General features: G+C 36.0%; 1 protein-coding gene across 18 annotated transcripts in view; it reads left to right on the forward strand.

Annotated features, from left to right (window-relative positions):
- Positions 1 to 19,908, forward strand: part of ERC1 (ELKS/RAB6-interacting/CAST family member 1) — a 539,401-nt gene that overhangs the window by 76,047 nt on the left and 443,446 nt on the right. For all 18 annotated transcript variants that reach the window (XM_049102528.1, XM_049102532.1, XM_049102526.1 and 15 more), the window contains exon 3: positions 16,130 to 16,546. In XM_049102528.1, the coding sequence (XP_048958485.1) occupies positions 16,130 to 16,546 (417 nt within the window). The remainder of the gene's footprint in view (positions 1 to 16,129; positions 16,547 to 19,908) is intronic.

The following is a 19,908-nucleotide window of genomic DNA, read 5'->3' on the forward strand; positions in this document are numbered from 1 at the left end:
CTGACATTGGCTATAGCAACATTTTTATAGGTATTTTCTTGAGACAAGGGAAATAAAGGCAAAAATAAACTATTTGGACTGCATTAAAATAAAAAGCTTCTGCACTTGAAGGAAACAATCAACAAAGCTAAAAGGAACCTGTGGAATGGGAGAAGGTATCTGCAAATGACATATCTGATAAAGGATTAGTATCCAAAATATATAACTTCTATAACTCAATAGCTCAAAAACCAAATAATCCAATTAAAGAATAGGCAGAAGACACGAACAGACATTTCTCTAGAGAAGATATACAGCTGACCAACAAACACATGAAAAGATGCTCAACATCACTTATCATCAGGGAAATGCAAATCAAACCTCACACCTGTTAGAAAGGCTAAAATCAAAGATAAGAAATAAAGTGTTGACGAGGATGTGGAGAAAAAGGAGCCTTCATGCACTGTTGGTGGGAATGCAAACTGATGCAGCCACTGTGCAAAACAGTTTGGAGGTTACTCAGAAAATTAAAAATAGAGGTATGCTATGATCCACCAATCACACTTCTATGTATTTTCTCCCAAAATATGAAAACACTAATTCTAAAGGTTATATGCACTCCTATGTTAATTGCAGCATTATTTATTATAGCCAAAGTATGGAAGCAGCCAGAGTGTCTATCAATAGGTGAATGGATAAAGAAGATGTGTATATTATACACATACATATGTACACATACATACATATGATACAATACAATTCAGCCATAAAGAACAAATCATTGCCATTTGCAATGACATGGATGGAACTAGGGACTATAATGCTAAGTGAAATAAGTCAAAGAAAGATAAATACCAAAATTTTTCACTCATGTGGAGTTTAAGAAATAAAACAAATGAGCAAGGAGAAAAAGAAAGGCAAACCAGGAAACAGATTCTTAACTATAGAGAGAACAAGTGATGGTTTCAAGAGGGAATGTGGGTGGTGAGACGGGTGAAATAGGTGATGGGGATTAAAGAATACACTTACCATGTTGAGCACTGAGTGATGTATATAATTGTTGAATCACTGCATTGTACATCTGAAACGTATAATGCTGTATGTTAATTATACTGAAATTAAATATAAAAAATATTTTAACAATTTTCCTTGTTACTGTTTTTTTTTCTTGTTTAGATATTTTAGGTTAAACAAGTAGCTTTACTCAGCATGCCAATTTTCCCTTTAATAGGAGGATCAAAGAATTTGTTATTAAAATCTGTCAGAATAAAAGAATTATAGGTAACCTAGTTCATATTTTTAGTTTAAAAATATTTTTGATATTAATAATAGGTATCTCCGTATGACTTTTTTTTTTCAAATACATGATACAAAAAGGAAACCTGTATGTTTATTTTTTCAATCAATATGAATGGGACAGAAGGGAAATTGTTGATTATTTTTGCTTTCAAATTTCCAGGGTCCTCATGTTGAAGATAATTTTATAGGCATCTTTGAGATAAAAGTTTTGATGTGAGGATTAACTTAGTTTCATGGCATGGGGATTCTCAAAGAAAGATGTCATTTGCAGAAGTAGTGTGAGAGGAGGAGAGAAATTAGAATTCTTCCCAATCTCTTCTATTTTCTCATTTTTTCTTCCAGAGACAGAGGATTCTATGGGTAGAACTTTTTTTTTATAAGAATTCTCATGCCTCAGAATGAAGCTAGGGTTCTTCTAAAGCAGCTTCATAATTAAAAACTTTCTTTGAAAATACTCTGCGGGATCCCTGGGTGGTGCAGTGGTTTGGCGCCTGCCTTTGGCCCAGGGCGCGATCCTGGAGACCTGGGATCGAGTCCCACGTCGGGCTCCCGGTGCATGGGGCCTGCTTCTTCCTCTGCCTGTGTCTCTGCCTCTCTCTCTCTCTCTGTGTGACTATCATAAATAAATAGAAATTAAAAAAAAAAAAGAAAAAATACTCTGCATTTTTTTTCGTATGGATGGAATTGAATACATAATCATTTGGCTTTTTGTTTTGTGTTTTGTGTTTTTTCCAAATAGCAAATCAGTCCATTTCTATCAAAAGTTTCCTCTTAGGAAAATGTTTATATGATTAATGGAAGGTGTTATATGATTAATGGCTCTATAGATAAGAACATTCTAAGCTTGGTAATCTGTCCCCTTTCATCATCTGTATTATGTACCTTATTGTATACTAAGTTGAAAAAGTTAAGTTTAAATGAGTCGTAAGAACATACTCTACTATCTAGCAGTTCCACCTTAGTATGTCTGCTTAAGAAACTTTTACACATGTGTATGAGGAGATAGAGGTACATGTGTTTATTATAATAGAAGGTGGATACCTAACTGCTTCTTAGTAGGTGAGTAGATAAATTGGTATTTACTCATAAATGGGATATAGATACAAAATCCCTTCTGCTGAAATACTTATGGCAGATGTATTTTGGAATTTAGATTGTTTCAGATTTTGAAAGATAATCCAGTGTGTGTGTGTGTGTGTGTGTGTGTGTGTGTGTGCATGTGTGTATAAATATATATATAAATACAATTTTGTATTTGGCAGCACTGAGCAATCAAGCATACTACTGTATCTGTAGTGTAGCTTGGGTGTATTCACATTAAATTGGATAAAGAGATGGCAAAGAGCCTAAACAGTTGAGGACTTGTATCATATGGCAGTTCTATTTTTATTTTTATTTTTAATTTAATTTTATTTTTTTAAATTTTATTTTAGAAAGAGTAAGTGGTGGGAGGGGAAGTCAGAAGGAGAGGGAGAGAGTGAATCCCAACTAGGCTCCATGCTCAGTGTGGAGCCCAATTCAGGGCTTGATCCCACCACCCTGAGATCATGACCAGAGCTGAAATCAAGAGCCAGATGCTTACCTGACTGAGCTACCTAGGCATCTCCATAGTTCTATTTTTATATTTTTGAGGAGCTCCCTACTCTTTCCCAATAGTGACTACCCCATTTTCATTCTCAGACACATTAGGTTGAGTAACAGCCTTGCAATCTCATGACTCCAAGATGTTGACCTGAGCCAAAACCAGGAGTTGGATGCTCAACTTGACTGAGCCACCCCAGAACCCCTGCATGAGTCTTTATAACCCTAAGCTTCTGCCTTTCTCTCTTTTATCTTTTTAAGAATGTAATGTTACCATTGAATTAGGTGATAGAGCATCCTGCAGAGCATGTTAGAACTGGAAGAGTTATTAAATTTACTAAATTATTGTCCTTTTTTTCAAGCGAAGTCATTACCAGTTTTTAAATATTTAGTTTTTCATTCTCAAATTTATAACTGTAACTTTCTCTTTTGATTTTTTTTTGTTGAAATGTAGTTTACATACAGTGAAATACATAGATCTTAAGCATCATAGAATTTTGACAAATGCCAATACCAATATAATCTGCAGTCTTATCAAGATACATTTTCATCATCCCATAAGGTTCCCTGTACCCGTTCTCACTTACTATCTTATCTTCCCTGCCCTCCAACAAATAATGTTCTAATTTCCTCCACCTTAGATTAATTTTGCCTGTTCTGGAACTTCATGTAAATGGAATTATCTACTCTGTTTTCTGTTGTGTTTGGCTTCTTTTGCTCAACATATTGTGTTTTACATTTATTCGACTTGTTGCATGTATCTGTAGTTATCCTTCTTAATATCGAGTAGTCTTATTTATATGGATATTGCGTAATCAGCTTATCCATTTTCAAGTTGTTGGAGTGTTTCCAGTTTTTGGCTGTTATGAATGAACCTGTTATAACATTTTTTAAAGAGATTTATTTATTTGAGAGAGAGAGCGAGCGAGCACATGTGCATTAGGAAGGGATAGGGGCAGAGGAAGTGGGAAAGAGAAACTCAAGCAGATTCTGCTCTGTGAGCAGGGAGTCTGATGCAAGGCTCTACCCTACCACCCTGAAATCAGACCTGAGCGAAAACCACGAGTCAGTCACTTAACTAACAACATCACCACCCAGGTGCCCCTGTTATAAACTATTTATTTAAGATTTATTTATTTTATTTTAGAGAGAGTATGAAGGCAAGCAGGGAGGAGGGAGAGAGACACTTTAGCAGACTCCTTGCTGAACTCAGAACTTGTTGTGATGCTGCATCTCAGGACCCTAAGATCATGACCTGAGCTTAACAGACTCTGTCATCTGGGGTCCCCGTATACATTTTTATACACGTGTGCTTGTAGACATGTTTTCACTTCTCTTAGGGAGATATCTAGGACGGTAACTGTTGGGTCACAGGATAGATACATGTTTAATTTTTTTTTTTAAGTTTTTTTTTTTTACCCCCCCAAGAGATACACAGAGAGAGAGAGACAGAGGCAGAGGGATAAGTAGGCTCCCTGCGAGAAGCCCAATGCAGACTCAATCCTGGACTGTGGGATCACACCTCGAGCCAAAGGCAGATGCTCAACCACTGAGCCACCCAGGCATCCTGATACATGTTTAACTTTATGAGAAACTGGCTGGGGCACCTGGGTGACTCTGTCAGTTAAGCATCTGCCTTCAGTTCAGGTCCTTCAGGTCTCAAGGTCGTGGGACTGAGCCCCACATTGGGCACCCTGCTCAATGGGGAGTCTGCTTTTCCTTCTCCCTCTGCCCCTCCCCCTGGCTCATGCTCTGTCTCTCAAATAAATACATTAAAAAAAAAAAAGAAAAAAACTTCATGAGAAACTGGCATACTGATTTCCAGAGTATTGGTATAATTTCACATTCTGGTCACTTTACATCTTGCTAACATTGGTGGTATTTACATTTGAGCTATTCTAGTGGGTGTGTGATGGTATCTCATTCTGATTTTTTCATTTTTGTAATTACTAATGATATTGGTCACTTTTTCATTTGTATGTTGGCTAGTTACATATCTTCCTTTTTTAAAGTGTATCTTTCACTCTTTTTTTTTTTTTTTTAAGATTTTATTTATTCATTCATGAGAGGCACAGAAAGAGAAGCAGGAGACATAGGTAGAGGGAGAAGTGGGCTTCTCGCAGGGAGCCGGATGTGGGACTCCATCCCCAGACCTGGGATCATGCCCTGAGCTGAAGGCAGACTCTCAATCACCGAGCCACCCAGGCATCCCACGTTCACTCATTATTTTTAAGGCATTAGCCTGTGTGTTTTTATTTGTGTTATAGGAGTTGTTTATATATTCAGGGTATGAGTCCTTTGACAGTTGGTATTTCTCCCAGTATGTGGCTTGCCAGTTTATTTTTATAATGGTCACTTTGATAAAAATTTTGATAAAATTGTAATTTTGATTAAGTCCAATGTGTCAGGTTTTAATTTTATCAAGTGTGCTTTCTAACATAGTGTCTAAATATCTTTTAGCTAAATGTATGCAGTCGATGTGATGATGAAAGATTTTGTAAATATAGGCCTAAGTATTTGAATTGAAAATATGTCGTAAGTAAACTTTCTGCAAATATGGATACAGGAGTTAAATACTTGTTTGAAAATAATGGTAACAAATGTATGTTTTGGGGTTTATATGATAGAATTGATGGGAGTCAGGAAAACAAATTTATTTCCCTTTAAATACCCCATGAAGATCTATCTGGTGTTCTTATTTGTACGTCACAGTGCTGCTAAATCATGAAGCAATTTTTATGCTGTTTACTACCCAATTCATTTCTTTCGTCATTTTTCAAAAAGTTTTCATTAATTTTTAAAGATTTTTTTATCCTGTTTTATTCTATTTTTACAGAAGCACGTGTAAGAATCTTAGTCATACCTTATTTGATGATTGCCATGGAGAATATTAAAAGATCGTGAGCAGTAAATATATCTCAGTTACTTTTCAGTAAAGATTTATGATTTTATCTATAAAAGCTTTGTATTTTTATACAGTTGTTATTGTTCGTATTTTTATTCCCAGATGCCTTTTGTTCTTATCAAGTTTCTCTTTCTCTTTTTAATTACACTTTTGAAAGATTTGTTCTTGTGTAGAGAAATGCAGTTAAATTTTACATGTTAATCTTACATTTACCAGGTTGCTGAACTCTTAATGATACTGGTATCTTGTATTTTTTTCTGTTTTCATCGTATAGTTTTGTATAATGACTGTTCATTTTTTCTAATTCTGATACCTTTCATCTTCTCATCTGATTACACTTGTTTTTAGTATTTCTGTAGTAGAGTGCTGCCTAGTGTAGTCAGTTTCATTCTGATTTGCTTAATAGTTTGATTTTTGTAGGGAAGCACGTTTAGTAAAAATCTAAGTATTGAAATAAGATGTGAATGATTTTGGTTGGTTTATTCTGGTTTACTGATGTTCTTTGTATATGTTTTATGTTGTTTTCTCCAGAGAGAATTAATTATTAATTATGTAAATAATTTTTGAGCTTCCTCTCAATTTAAAATTTTTTGGTGATGGTGTATGTGATAGCATCTTAAGCAATAGCAATGTACATGAATGTTTTTCTGTAAGACTAAAGTCGTGATCTCCGTACTCAGTATCAGTCTTCCTTGCTGCTTTTCTTTCTCTAGAAAAGAAGGTGGGGGGGGGGAGAGAGAAATTCTATAGTTTCTGATCAGCTGTGGGTACATAGTGACTTCAGTGTTGACATAGCTCTGTGGGACACAGACATCAGCCCTGTCAGCTTTATGTTGTGTGCTGCAGCTGAATGTCAGCAGGGACTCCCTTCAGATCACCAAGCTGGTCGCTTCATTCATTCAGCAAAATCTACTCCCCAAAGCAGCATTGCCAGGATTAGCTGTTATCACTTTCATAGCTGATAGATATCACCTGACTCTTTGTTCTTTTTTTCTTTCTTTTTGATTCACATACCAGTATTTCAGTGACTAAATTTGAGGAGTTTGTTAACCTCATTTACCTTTTTTGCAGGTGTTTGCAACTTTTGGGTTGTGTTGTAGAGAATGAATAAAGAAGTGAATTTGATACTTGAAATGCTGCTGGAATGAACAGTATCTTTTTGGTCTCTTGTAGTTCTGTCATTGGATTAACTGCTGCGTGTTCTCAAGTTAAACATTTATGGAAGTGTTTGTTATAGGATCCCTTTGTTGGTCAATTTTACTTTTGAGATTTTTAAAAAAAAATTATTTGGATGTTATTTATAATGAAATGAATCTCTCCAGTCCCGATATTGCTTAGCATGACATTTTTACTGTTATAATTTCTGGTTTGGGGTACTACCCTTTCTGTACTTCCTTTACCAATTCCTTCTTACCCTTTTCTGTCGTTCAGTTTGGCAAGTCAGAACAGGATTTCTAGAGGATAGAATAATGCCTGAGCTAAGAATGAAAGGACAGGTAGGATTTAACTGGGAGTGAAAGAGGGAAACGGCAGAAGAGACTACACGTAAATAGAGATGAAGGGCTAGATAATAAATAGTATGGCAATTTACGTAACTTAAGGTTATTTGGAATTTCTAGGACTTGTACTAAAAACGATTTATTGTTACTTGAATTATTGGGGCCATAAGATATAAAATGTACAGTTGACCCTTGAGGAATGTGGGGGTTAGGAGCACAGTTCCCTGTATAGTTGAAAATCTGCATATAACTTTGGACTCCCACCAGAATTAACTATTAATAGCCTTCTGTTGACTAGAAGCTGTACTGATAAATAAAAAGTCAATTACATATTTTTTGTATGTTGTATGTTTTATACACCGTGTTCTTAAAGCAAGGAAGAGAAGAGAAAATATTATTAAGGAAATCATGAAGAAGAGAAAATGTGTTTATATTTATAGTACTGTTCTGTTCATTGAAAATAATCCATGTATAAGTGGACCCAGGCTGTTCAAACCCATGTTGTTCATTCAAGGGTCAACTATATTTTGACCTTAGGATTTCTCTGTTTTGATAGCATTTTCACTTATTCTTTAACTTCCAGTCTAGGTTGTACTAGGGTAAAGATAGATGTTCTAATATTTCCTGGATTCAGTAGCAAAGAGTAGCTGCTAGACTTTTAGTATAATTGCCCGTTCATTTTCTTGACTGTCTTTTTTTTTAGAGGAGAATCAGCTCAAAGTAAGTGGGTAAGAAGGTTAAACAATTTTAATATATCCATTTGAATTCTATGTGGTTGTTTCTTGCATTGTAGTGTATCTTTTGCTGGTGTTAGCCTGAGAACTTGGTTTTGGTTTAATATTTGCTACACAGAAAATAAATCCTTATCATCAACTGAAAGAATAGTAAGTTGATGATTAGAAAAAATGAATTACCTTAGAGACTCTCCCACTGTCTCAGTGTCTGAGATTCAGACTGATTAAATTACTCACCAACTTCCTTCTAAAATGATAGAAATTAGAATACTATCTTTTCATATTAAAGATTCATGAATCTATTCATAGTCCTCTCTAATAGGTTCCAAATTTCATTTGAATATATTGCATGTAGAATGAGTGCTTTACATGTATGTGTTCCACTTCTCTCCTGAATATTGTTTTTTTTTTTTAAATCAGTAGTCCTGTTCAGAAAAACTGTCCATTTATTTTTCTACCCAATTTAGTGTCTGTCATATACAAAAGGATATAAACAGATTACCATATTTATGGGAAGATACACAAAACAATTACCAAGGAACAAATCCACAGTAATAAATTGTTGTTTATCCACATCCTCTCAAGTGTACATGGTTTATTGTAGGCCAACTTGCCAGGAAAGAAGCTATGTGAATTCATACCTCTCATAATAAGGTCAAGCAAACATTACAGAGCTGACAGAACCATGTTGCATATTGTTCTTAATTTTTTTTTAAGATTTTATTTATTTATTCATAAGAGACACACAGAGAGAGGCAGAGACACAGGCAGAGGGAGAAGCAGGTTCCCTGTGGGGGAGCCGGATATGAGACTCCATCCCAGGATCCCGGAAGCATGCCCTGAGCTGATGGAAGACGTTCAACCACTGAACCACTCAAGCATCCTGCATATTGTTCTTAATTTAAAATTTGTAACAGGGTAGTGCCAGTGAGTGAGTGTGTCTGTGTAACTATTGTGTTTTATCAATTTCTAAGCTTTATTTTTGGACAAGAACTCTATGTGCTTTGTATAGAACTAAAAGTATGAAAGATTCTTGTTGACTCTTGATTATCTGAATATGCTTTGCTTTGGATCAAACATGAATAAATCTAGGGGTGCTTGCCTGGCTCAGTCAGTGGAGCATGTGACTCTTGATCTCAGGATTGTGTGTTCAAATGCCACATTGGGTGTAGAGATTACTTAAAAAAAAAATAACAGACACAACACGAATAAATCTAGGGTATATAGTTAACATTTTTTGTTAGGATTGTGTTATGTATTTTGGATAGTAATGTGATGGTACAGAGTAGAACTTCATATAGCCTAAGGAAGCTGTAAGCTTTACTCAGATGACTTCAGTAAGAGTAATCATAAGCTGTTTTGCATCTTACATGGGTAAAGTTACTTAATGTATACATTTACATGATTCAGAAAAAAATGTTCTTAATTTAACATAATATGGTGCAATACTGGCACTTTTTCTAACTGGTCATCTTGACAAATAGTGCATAGAGTTCTCCATGATGTATTGTTTGTAATGATGACCATGTTCTTGTACCCATAATACAGTGGTACCCCCTTTATATGGTTTTGCTTTCTGTGGTTTCAGTTACTGGTGCTCACTGGCAGTCCAGAAGCAGACCTCTTTTTCCTTCTAACTTACTGTTGGAAGGTCACTTAATAGCCTAACACTACCTCACAGTGCCTGAGTCATTTACCTTACTTTAGGTTGTCACATAGGCATTTTATCATCTCACATCATCACCAAAAGGTTGAATACAGTACAATGAAGTGTTTTGAGAGCGAGAGAGATCACAGTCACATAACTTTTATTACAGCATATTTTATTGTAGTTTTTTTTGTTAATCTCTTACTATGCCTAATTTGTAAATTAAATTTTAACATGGGTATGTATTATTGGAAAAAAACATAGGGTATATAGGATTTGGTACTATCCATAGTTTTAGGCATCCACTGAGGGTCTTGGAACATATTCCTTGTGGAAAAGTGGGGGGACTACTGTATTTTTTTTCTAAGTAAAAATAGCTCTAGACTACAAAGTTCTGTCATTTTAGAAATCAGGATAAACTGTACTAAAGTGTTCTGTTGTTCCAAGAAACTGAAGATTATATTTGGGAAGTTCTGCCTCATGGGAGTTTTTGATATTTATCTAAAATATATTGTATGAAGGGTTGTGATCTCTTTGTAGTTTTTGCATATAGATGTATTTTTTCTAATAAAAGACATAGTCCCTGTCAGAGATTTAAGAATTTTCATTACTAGGGGCATCTGAGTGGCTCAGTGGTTGAGTGTCTGCCTTTGGCTGAGGTCGTGATCCTGGGATCGAGTTCTGCATCAGGCTCCCTGCGGGGAACCTTCTCCCTCTGCCTGTGTCTCTGCCTCTCTCATGAATAAATAAAATCTTTTTAAAAAAAGAATTTTCATTACTGTTGTTCACAGTATCCTCTCATTTCATTGAGATATAGCGTGGCATAATTATAGCACAATCCTTGGAGTAAATTTTAAGCAGTTACTTTACCAGTCTTTCCAGATCAACTGAATGTCAGAGTGAAAATGGTAAGTGTTGGTCTAGCATTTGGAATGTGAGAAGTGTGAGATTGTTTTGGAGAGTGTCATTAGCAGAATTCTCAAATAGAAATTCTGCTAATGTCTTACAACCAAGATCTTTCCACTAAATTCAATATATCTGTTTTTGGTTAATCATTATAAATGTCTGAGATGTGCAGGTTTACTCATTTTATCATCTGTATGATTATGCTGGAGAAGGAGTAGCCTGGCTTCTAGCCCGCTGCTTCTTTCTTCTCCCAAGGGAGTTGGCAAGAATTTTTTATAAAGTAAAGCTAGTTTGAATGTAGTCTAAAGTAGGGATGTTGATTCCTATTTCAGTGGAGAAAATTGCTGTGTAGCTTTGTAGGCTACCAGTTAGACCATCGTTTTGTTTGTTTCATAGTACAATGGGTGCAAGCAGAGGTGAAGAAGTAGTAGCTGTATTTATTCTCCAAAATGATAATTGCCACAGTAAATTTAACCATAAGTGCTGAAGTATATGTGAGGCTGTTATCTGTAGTCAGCATCTGTTTCTCCTGACTTGAAAGGAGGAAGGAGGAAGGAAAGGAAGGAAAGGAAGAACAGTTGTACCTAGAAATCAGGTTCATTGTTGACTTTGACTTCGGATAATTTCCATTGGGATAAATTTACTCAGACTTTATCTGGGTTTTTTGACTTCCAGAAGTAAAGAAGGAAACTAGGATTGATCATAGTCCTCAGATAATTATTAACACTTTGCATATCTTTTTATTAAGGATTTTGAGCTCTTTTTTTTTCGCCTAAAGATTTATTTATTTATTTATGATAGACAGAGAGAGAGAGAGAGAGAGAGAGACACAGGCAGAGGGAGAAGCAGGCTTCATGCCGGGAGCCTGACGCGGGACTCGATCCCGGGACTCCAGGATCACGCCCTGGGCCAAAGGCAGGCGCTAAACCGCTGAGCCACCCAGGGATCCCTGGATTTTGAGCTCTTAACAACTGTTAAGAATCTTTACAGATTCTGACAGTTAAATGCATTTAAAAAATCTAGTTCCTGAATGAAAGTATCTGACAATTTTATTTTGTTTTCTTAAAGATTTTATTTATTTATTCATGAGAGACAGAGAGAGAGGAGGTAGAGACACAGGCAGAGGGAGAAGCAGGCTCCATGCAGGGAGCCCAATGTGGGACTCGATCTTGGTGCTCCAGGATTATGCCCTGGGCTGAAGGCAGGCGCCAAACCGCTGAGCCACCCAGGCATCCAATGATAATTTTATTATAAGTTTATTCTTGGTAAGAAAGAAAGCTTTTCAAAAGTTTGAAGATTACCAGAGTTGAAAATTCACTATTTCCTAAACATAATAGAAAAACCAGGAATGATGAAAGAAACAGCTGATATATTTGCACTTAAAAAAAAAATCTGTAATAGTCAGCATAAACTTTGTTAAAAGAAAAATGACAGACTTGGCAATATATTTGTAACATACACAGCAGGCAACAGTTATTTAATCCACTTAGAAAAATAACAAAATGGGCAAAGAACAAGAACAGATGAGTCACAAGGGAAGGAATATAAGGTGCTGGTAAATATGTGGATAGTCAACCATGCTTATAATTCAAGAAATACCAGTAAAAGAAGTACCCAGAATTTTCAAATGTGTGGGAAATGGGCATTCCCAGGTGTCATTTGGTGTAAGTTTAAGTGTATACAGACACTTTTAGAGATAATTTGTAATATATATCAAAATTATAATTGCATATCCTCCAATTTAGCAGTTCTGCCTTTGAGAATTTATCCCCAGGAAAAATTGGGATACATGTACAAAGATACACATGAAGGTACCTGTTCTAATAGTGAAAACCGACCTAAATATTTATCAGTAGTCATAAATAAATTATTCAATATCTATACATTGGAATTTTATGGCAGGCCTAATTTTTTCCTCATTTTTTAATTGTTGTAAAATACATCTTACATTTACCATCTTAACTATTTTTCAGATGTATAGTCAGTGGCATAAAGTACATATGTTGTTGTGCAAACATTACCACCATCCATCTCTAGAACTCATTTCATCCTGTAGAACATGAATCTTCATATCTGTTAAACAGTGACTACCCATCCCCAACCCCCACTTTTTCCAGGTCCTGGCAGCCTCTCTTCTACTTTCTGCATCTATAAATTTGACTACTCTAGATACCTCATGTAAGTGGAATCATATAATATTTGTCTTTTGTGGCTGATTTATTTAGCACGATCAAGTTTCCTCCGTGTTGTAGCATATTAGAATTTCACTCTTTTTTAAGTTTGAAATATATTATAGACATTTTTTAAATTTAATTTTTGAGTGGGTAGTACTTCTGTTTAGTTCAAATTCAAGAGGAAGGTTGGGAGGAGAGAAGATGGGAAGCGATTGCTAATTGCATAGGATTTCTCTAAGGGGTGATGGAAGTGTTCTAGAATCAGTAGTGTTTGATGTAGAACTTTCACTATGTTGAAAACCACTGAATTGTACACTTAAAACAGGTGAACTCTATGGTATGTGAATTGTATTTCAGTAAAGCTGTTACTAAAAAAATTTTAATGTCAATTATATTACAGTTAAAAAAAATTAACTGAATTTACAAAGGAATAGAATAAATTTCTAGTAAAGTGTTTTTACAAGTTGTCTCTCAACTACTCTAGTTTTACTTTTTTTTAAAAAAAAATTTGTTTTTTTATTAGAGAGTTAGATAGGGAAGGGCAGAGGGAGAGGAAGAGAGAGAATCCCAGGCAGGCTCCACACCCAACATAGAGCTAATTGCAGGGCTCGATCTCATTATCCTGAGATCATGACCCAAACTGAAAGTAAGAGTTAGATGCCCCCCCCCCCCCAAAAAAAAGAGTTAGATGCCCAACCGAGTCACCCACCGGCCCTCTAGTTTTGCTTTTTTTGTTGTTTTTTAAAGATTTTATTGGCAACCCGGGTGGCTCAGTGGTTGAGTGCCGCCTTCAGCCCAGGGCCTGATCCTGGAGACCTGGGATCAGGATCGAGTCCCACATCAGGCTCCCCACATGGAGCCTGTTCCTCCCTCTACCTTGTGTCTCTGCCCCCGCCCCCCGTGTCTGTCAGGAATAAATAAATAAAATCTTTTAAAAAAAGAAAGATTTTATTTACTCCTGAGAGACAGAGAGAGAGAGAGAGAGAGAGAGAGACCAGAATACAGGCAGAGGGAGAAGCAGTCTCCCTGTGGGGAGCCTGATTCGGGACTCGGTCCCAGATCCCAGGATCATGACTTGAGCCAAAGGCGGACGCTCAACCACTGAGCCACCCAGGCGTCCCCAGTTTTACATTTTTTAAAAAATTATTTCTTGTGTATCTTTTCAGAAATATTTTTATTTCTTATAAGTCATTTTTTATTTATAGTAAATAGTAAATATTCCTCCCTTTTAATGTAAGTGATAGTAAATTGAACATGGTGTTCTGCACCAAAGCAGACATCTCTGAGGTCTGTTTCTTTTATTTTTTGGTAAAAAGGTTTTTTTCTTTAAATTATAAAAGGATTACATGGTTAGTTAGTATAGAAAAGTATGAAGAGAAATGTAAGAGCTATCCATACCCAGAGATAGTTATTGCTAATTGTTTATATTCTTTTACACTTTTCTCTGCATGTATATATACTCTTTTAAAAATTAGAATTGAGATCATCCTAAACTTGATATTGTGAAGTCTGCTTTTTTACACTTAATATATTATGACCATAGTTTTCAAGCAGTAAATATAAATCTGCATTGTTATTTTATTTTATTTTTTTTACGGTTGCATAGTATTAAACTATGTGGGCATTTCTCATTTACTCATCATCTATTAATATCTGTTTAGGTTTTATCTAATTTTGTCACTATGATAAACAAGAATGAGTATCTTTGTATGTACACCTTTGTACCCTTGCCAGATAATTTGAGATGTTTACTACCCTGCTATTTTGCAGTCTGCCAAATTTTTTCAATATGTGTTTTAAAATATAAACTACAAAGATTTCCACAATATTATTAACTCTGAAAAGATGGTGCAGGTGTTTAAATCCTTATTTACTTTTAAATATGAGGAAATCTGAAATGCAGAAAGTGGCATTGCGTCTAACATTGCATAGCAGTTAGTGTGAGAGCTGGCACTAAAACTCATGTCTTCTGATTGTAGGTTAGTGTTTTTTCCACTGTGGCACACTGCCAGTCCTTAAATACCTTCAATACAAGGAGTGATTTTGTTGTTGCTTCTTCATTTTTAAAAATATGATTCTTGTGATACACTTTTAGAATCCTTGTATAATGTGCTGCAGTTTTCCATTCAGATTAAAGGTTCATATACCTTCATTGGGGAGTACAGGCTAAAGATATGCCCTCCCAGACATTTTGTAGTTTATCTGCATTAACATCTTCATGTAATTGTTCATCTATATCATTATCTTTGTATGAAAAGCTCAGAAAAAAAAAAATTCTGTAGTCTGTCCTCTTCCCCTCCCCGCACCTTTTGAAAGCTTGAAGTTATTTTCTCTGGGTAGTACTAGTTTCAGTTGGGCTGGGAGAATAGCTTTGGTTTCAGTGACAGCTCCATCATTTACTGTGTGATCTTGGGCAAGTTACTTAAATCTCTGTAAGACTAGTGTCATCATCCATAAAATCAAAATAATAGTACATGTGTCATGAAGATTAAATGAATTAACACACAAAAAGTGCTTGGCACAATTTGGCATGTAGATACTACTCATTAAACATTAGAATTATTTAATGTGTGAATTTAAGTCCTTAAAAGTCATTTTGTGTTTTGATATCCTTTGTATTTTTTGATGAAACTTTTTTTAAACTTTTAATTTTTTTATTATTTGTTCATTTATTTTTAAGATTTTATTTATTTATTCATGAGAGACAGAGAGAGAGAGAGAGGCAGAGACACAGGCAGAGGGAGAAGCAGGCTCCATGCAGGGAGCCCAATGTGGGACTTGAACCTGGGTCTCCAGGATCACACCCTGGGTCAAAGGCAGGCGCCAAACCGTTGAGCCACCCAGGGATCCCTGATGAAACGTTTTAAAAAAATTTGAGACAAAGCATACACAAACATGAGACAGAGGGAGAGGGAGAGAGAGAGAGAATTTCAAGCAGACTCCTTGCTGAGTGGGTTATCTTAAGTGGATCTCACAACCCTGAGTTCCATGACCTGAGTTGGATGGTCAGTTGAGCCATCCAGACACCCATTTCGATTAAACTTTTATATGATGTATTTGTATTCCTGTAGATTTCCTCTTCTTCTTTCCTCCCCTCCCCTTTAATTCTATGTAATACATTCTATTGATTTGGAATAATATATTTTGTCATGGCTTATGCAAAAGGAGGAGCTGCCATACTTATCTTATTTCCTGTTGGGAGTAAACACATGTTAAGTAACTGAGATTTTATAGATTATCTCAATCATTTTTTAAGACAGTGTAAAACAGAATAATGTGAATCCTAATTTATTCAGGTTTCTGAGAGCTGTGGTAGCTACTTTGTGGCTTTCCCAATCTGCTTCTTTTTTTTCTACTTGAGATGGAAAGCTGATTTGGGTTTTTCTCTTTTGTCTTGGTTCTAGCACATGCAAATGACAATCCAGGCTCTCCAGGATGAATTGCGGATCCAGAGGGACTTGAACCAGCTCTTTCAGCAAGATAGTAGCAGTAGGACTGGTGAACCTTGTGTGACAGAACTGACTGAGGAGAACTTTCAGAGGCTACATGCTGAGCACGAGCGGCAGGCTAAAGAGCTGTTCCTCCTTCGAAAGACTTTGGAGGAAATGGAGCTGCGTATTGAGACTCAGAAGCAAACCCTAAATGCTCGGGATGAATCCATCAAGAAACTTCTGGAGATGTTGCAGAGCAAAGGGCTTTCTGCTAAGGCTACTGAAGAAGACCACGAGAGAACAAGACGACTGGCAGAGGCAGAGATGCACGTGCACCACCTAGAGAGCCTTTTAGAGCAGAAGGAAAAAGAGAACAGTATGTTGAGAGAGGTGAGTGACTGAGTTTTTGGTGTTAAGACTTACTGATTGTCTTTTTTTCCCACTGATTAGTCAGCATCTTGGCTTAGATAAATTTATATGTTCTACTGAGTTAGTGGAGAGAATTTCTTCTTTGGTATTTAAGTGCTTCACTGATTTCTATTCTGATTTGCTCTCTTGCACGAAATGGCATTGACTGGTATATATACTGGCTTACTAACTTTCTGGGTCTCCACCAGCCCCCATTTGGTTTCTGTATACTCACTTTGTTGCGAGAGGGGCACAGAATGTTCGTTGTTACTCACTTCTTGATGTGTTCATAAAACCAGAATTTTATGAACAAAACCAGAATCAGAGTATCTATTATTTAATTTTAGAATATTTCTTTTTTTTTTTTTAAGATTTTATTTATTTATTTATAGAGACACAGAGAGAGTATGAGAGGCAGAGACACAGGCAGAGGGAGAAGCAGGCTCCATGCAGAGAGCCCGACATGGGACTTGATCCAGGGTATCCAGGATCACGCCCCGGGCTGCAGGCGGCGCCGAACCGCTGCACCACCGGGGCTGCCCAATTTTAGAATATTTCTACGAGAAAGTAAGTGGTTACCTCAGTTTAGGTGTGCTTGTATAGTCCTTGACAGTAGTAATGGATGTTTGCCCTGTGGTTTCCATGGAGACTTGTTTTGCTATTAAAGATATATAGTAAAAATCATTTGCTGCCACGGAGGCACAGTGAGAAAGAATGATATAGAGACACACTGCATTTGCTTTTTGTAGAGGAAACTCAGACTTTAGCTGACCACTGTGACTGTTGATAATTTTTCACTTTTTTAGATAATGATTGATTTTAAGAAATTAAAAATGAAAAATTCATCTTGCATTAAAAAGTTGACAGCTATAATTCTCTATGTGTGATCAGAGACTTCAACCATTTGGGTAAGGAAAAAAAATCTCAGAACGTGTTAGTACCAGACTAAATGAAATATGAGGAAAGAGTTAAAAAAATGGAATATTCCCAGAATAGCAAAATAGCAACTTTAAGAGGATATTTCTAATTTTGAAGTTCTATAACTTTTCCTTTTGTAAAAAGTCTGGAATGTTTCGGGGATCCCTAGGTGGCTCAGCTGTTTAGTGCCTGCCTTGGGTCCAGGGTGTGATCCTGGAGTCCCGGGATCAGGTCCCACATCGGGCTCCCTGCATGGAGCCTGCTTCTCCCTCTGCCTGTGTCTCTGCCTCTCTCTCAGTCTGTGTCTCTCATGAATAAATAAATAAAATATTTTTTAAAAAATCTGAAATATTTATTAACAGTGAGGACATTTTAGTTTTGATAAAGGGGAAATTCTGAATTTTTTAAAAACATGATTTTGTTACACAGTAAAATCACTGTAGGTTATTGTAGTAAAATTAGAAAATAGATTAGGGAAAAATAAAAACCCCAGGTATCATTACCTAGTGATAACTATTGTGTGTGTATATATACATATACACACATGCATATATATACATATATATACAATGTATATAATTGTATGTTGTATGTATATGTTCATACTTATAATGCATAATATACATATGTGCAATATATATACTATATATGTATAAGTGATCATTTTTATTATGTATACATTCTATCTTTCTTTTCTTTAGAAAGATAGAATACTAGGGGCGCCTGGGTGGCTCAGAAGGTTGACTGTCTTTTTTTTTTTTTTTTTTAAGATTTTATTTATTTATTCATGAGAGATACACAGAAAGAGGCAGAGACACAGGCAGAGGGAGAAGCAGGCTCCCTGCATGCAGCCTGATGCAGGATTCGATCCAAGAGCCTCGGGATCACTCGCTGAGCCAAAGGCAGATGCTCAACCACTGAGCCACCCAGGTGCCCCAAGCATCTGACTCTTGTTTTTGGCTCAGGTCATGATCTCAGGATTGTGCGCTTGGTGGGGAGTCTGCTTGGGATTCTCTCTTTCTACCCCATCCCACCTTGCATGTGCTTGCTTGTGCTCTCTCTCTCTCTCAAATGAATAAGTAAATCTTAAAAAGATAGAATGCTATCCATTAGTATTATCTGATATTACTTTCTGTGATGATGAAAATGTTTTGTATCTGTTTGTTCATTATGGTAGCCACTAGTCACATGTGCCTATTGAGCCCTTGAAATGTGGCTATGACTGAGGAACTGAATTTTAAATTCTATTTAAATATAATTAATCAATTTTAAATTATCTACATGCAGCTAGTGGCTACTATATTAGTGCATGTATGCATAATGCAATGTCACCCACTTTTCTTAATAATTTGTTTTGACCACCTTTCTTTTGTCAGGTACATGTGGAATTTTATAATTTCAGATGAATTTATAAAGTTCCATTATATTTATTTGAATACCTTTTAATGTTGAAAATTTAGACCATATTATATTTTTAGTATTATAAAACTGTATGTCACTGAATGTCATTCATCTCTGTACATTAAATTTTGTGTTTAGGATAAATTCCTAGAAATGAATTTGCTTAAAGTGTGTGTACATTTTGAAACGGAATAATCTTAACTTCCAGAGTGATTGGATCAGTTTATCTTCCCAGCAGCATAGAATGTGTTTACTTTACTTTATGGCCTGGCCATAGAACACTGTTAGAGAAGTTGTAATAATCTTAGCATGCAATATGAAATCTATGTCAGTATTGTGAATTTTGAATATTATGTTTATAGTGCTTCTGTTCTGAATATCTTGAGATATGCCCATTTATTTATTTAAAATTTTATTATATTATTTATTTTATTTAAATTTTTATTTTATTTCTTTTCTTTTCTTTAAAGATTTATTTATTTAGGGACATCTGGGTAGGTCAGTGTTGAGCATCTGCTTTTGGCTCAGGGCGTGATCCCAGGATACCAGGATTGAGTCCTTTATCAGGCTCCCCACAGGGAGCCTGCCTCTCTCTCTGCCTATGTCTCTGCTCTTTCTCTATGTCTCTCATGAGTAAATAAATAAAATCTTAAAAAAAAGATTATTTATTTGAGAGAGCACATGAGCAGGATGGGCAGAGGGAGAGGGAGTGAGAATCTGAAGCAGGCTCTGCACGGAGTACAAGCTTCATGTGGGGCCCGATCTTATGACCCTGAGATCATAATGTAAGCTGAAACCAAGAGTTGGAGGCTTCACTGACTGAGCCATCAGGCACCATTATTTATTTAAAATTTTAAACTGAAGTAGAGTTGACATACAATGTCATGCTATTTTCAAGCGTACAATATTGATGATTTGATAGTTCTATATATAATGAGCTATGCTCACCAACGAGTGTAGCTACCATTTGTCAATGTACAATGCTATTACAATACTATTGACTATACTTCCTATGCTGTATCTTT

Source organism: Canis lupus, chromosome 27 (assembly GCF_003254725.2).
Source record: "Canis lupus dingo isolate Sandy chromosome 27, ASM325472v2, whole genome shotgun sequence".
Classification (NCBI taxonomy): domain Eukaryota; kingdom Metazoa; phylum Chordata; class Mammalia; order Carnivora; family Canidae; genus Canis; species Canis lupus.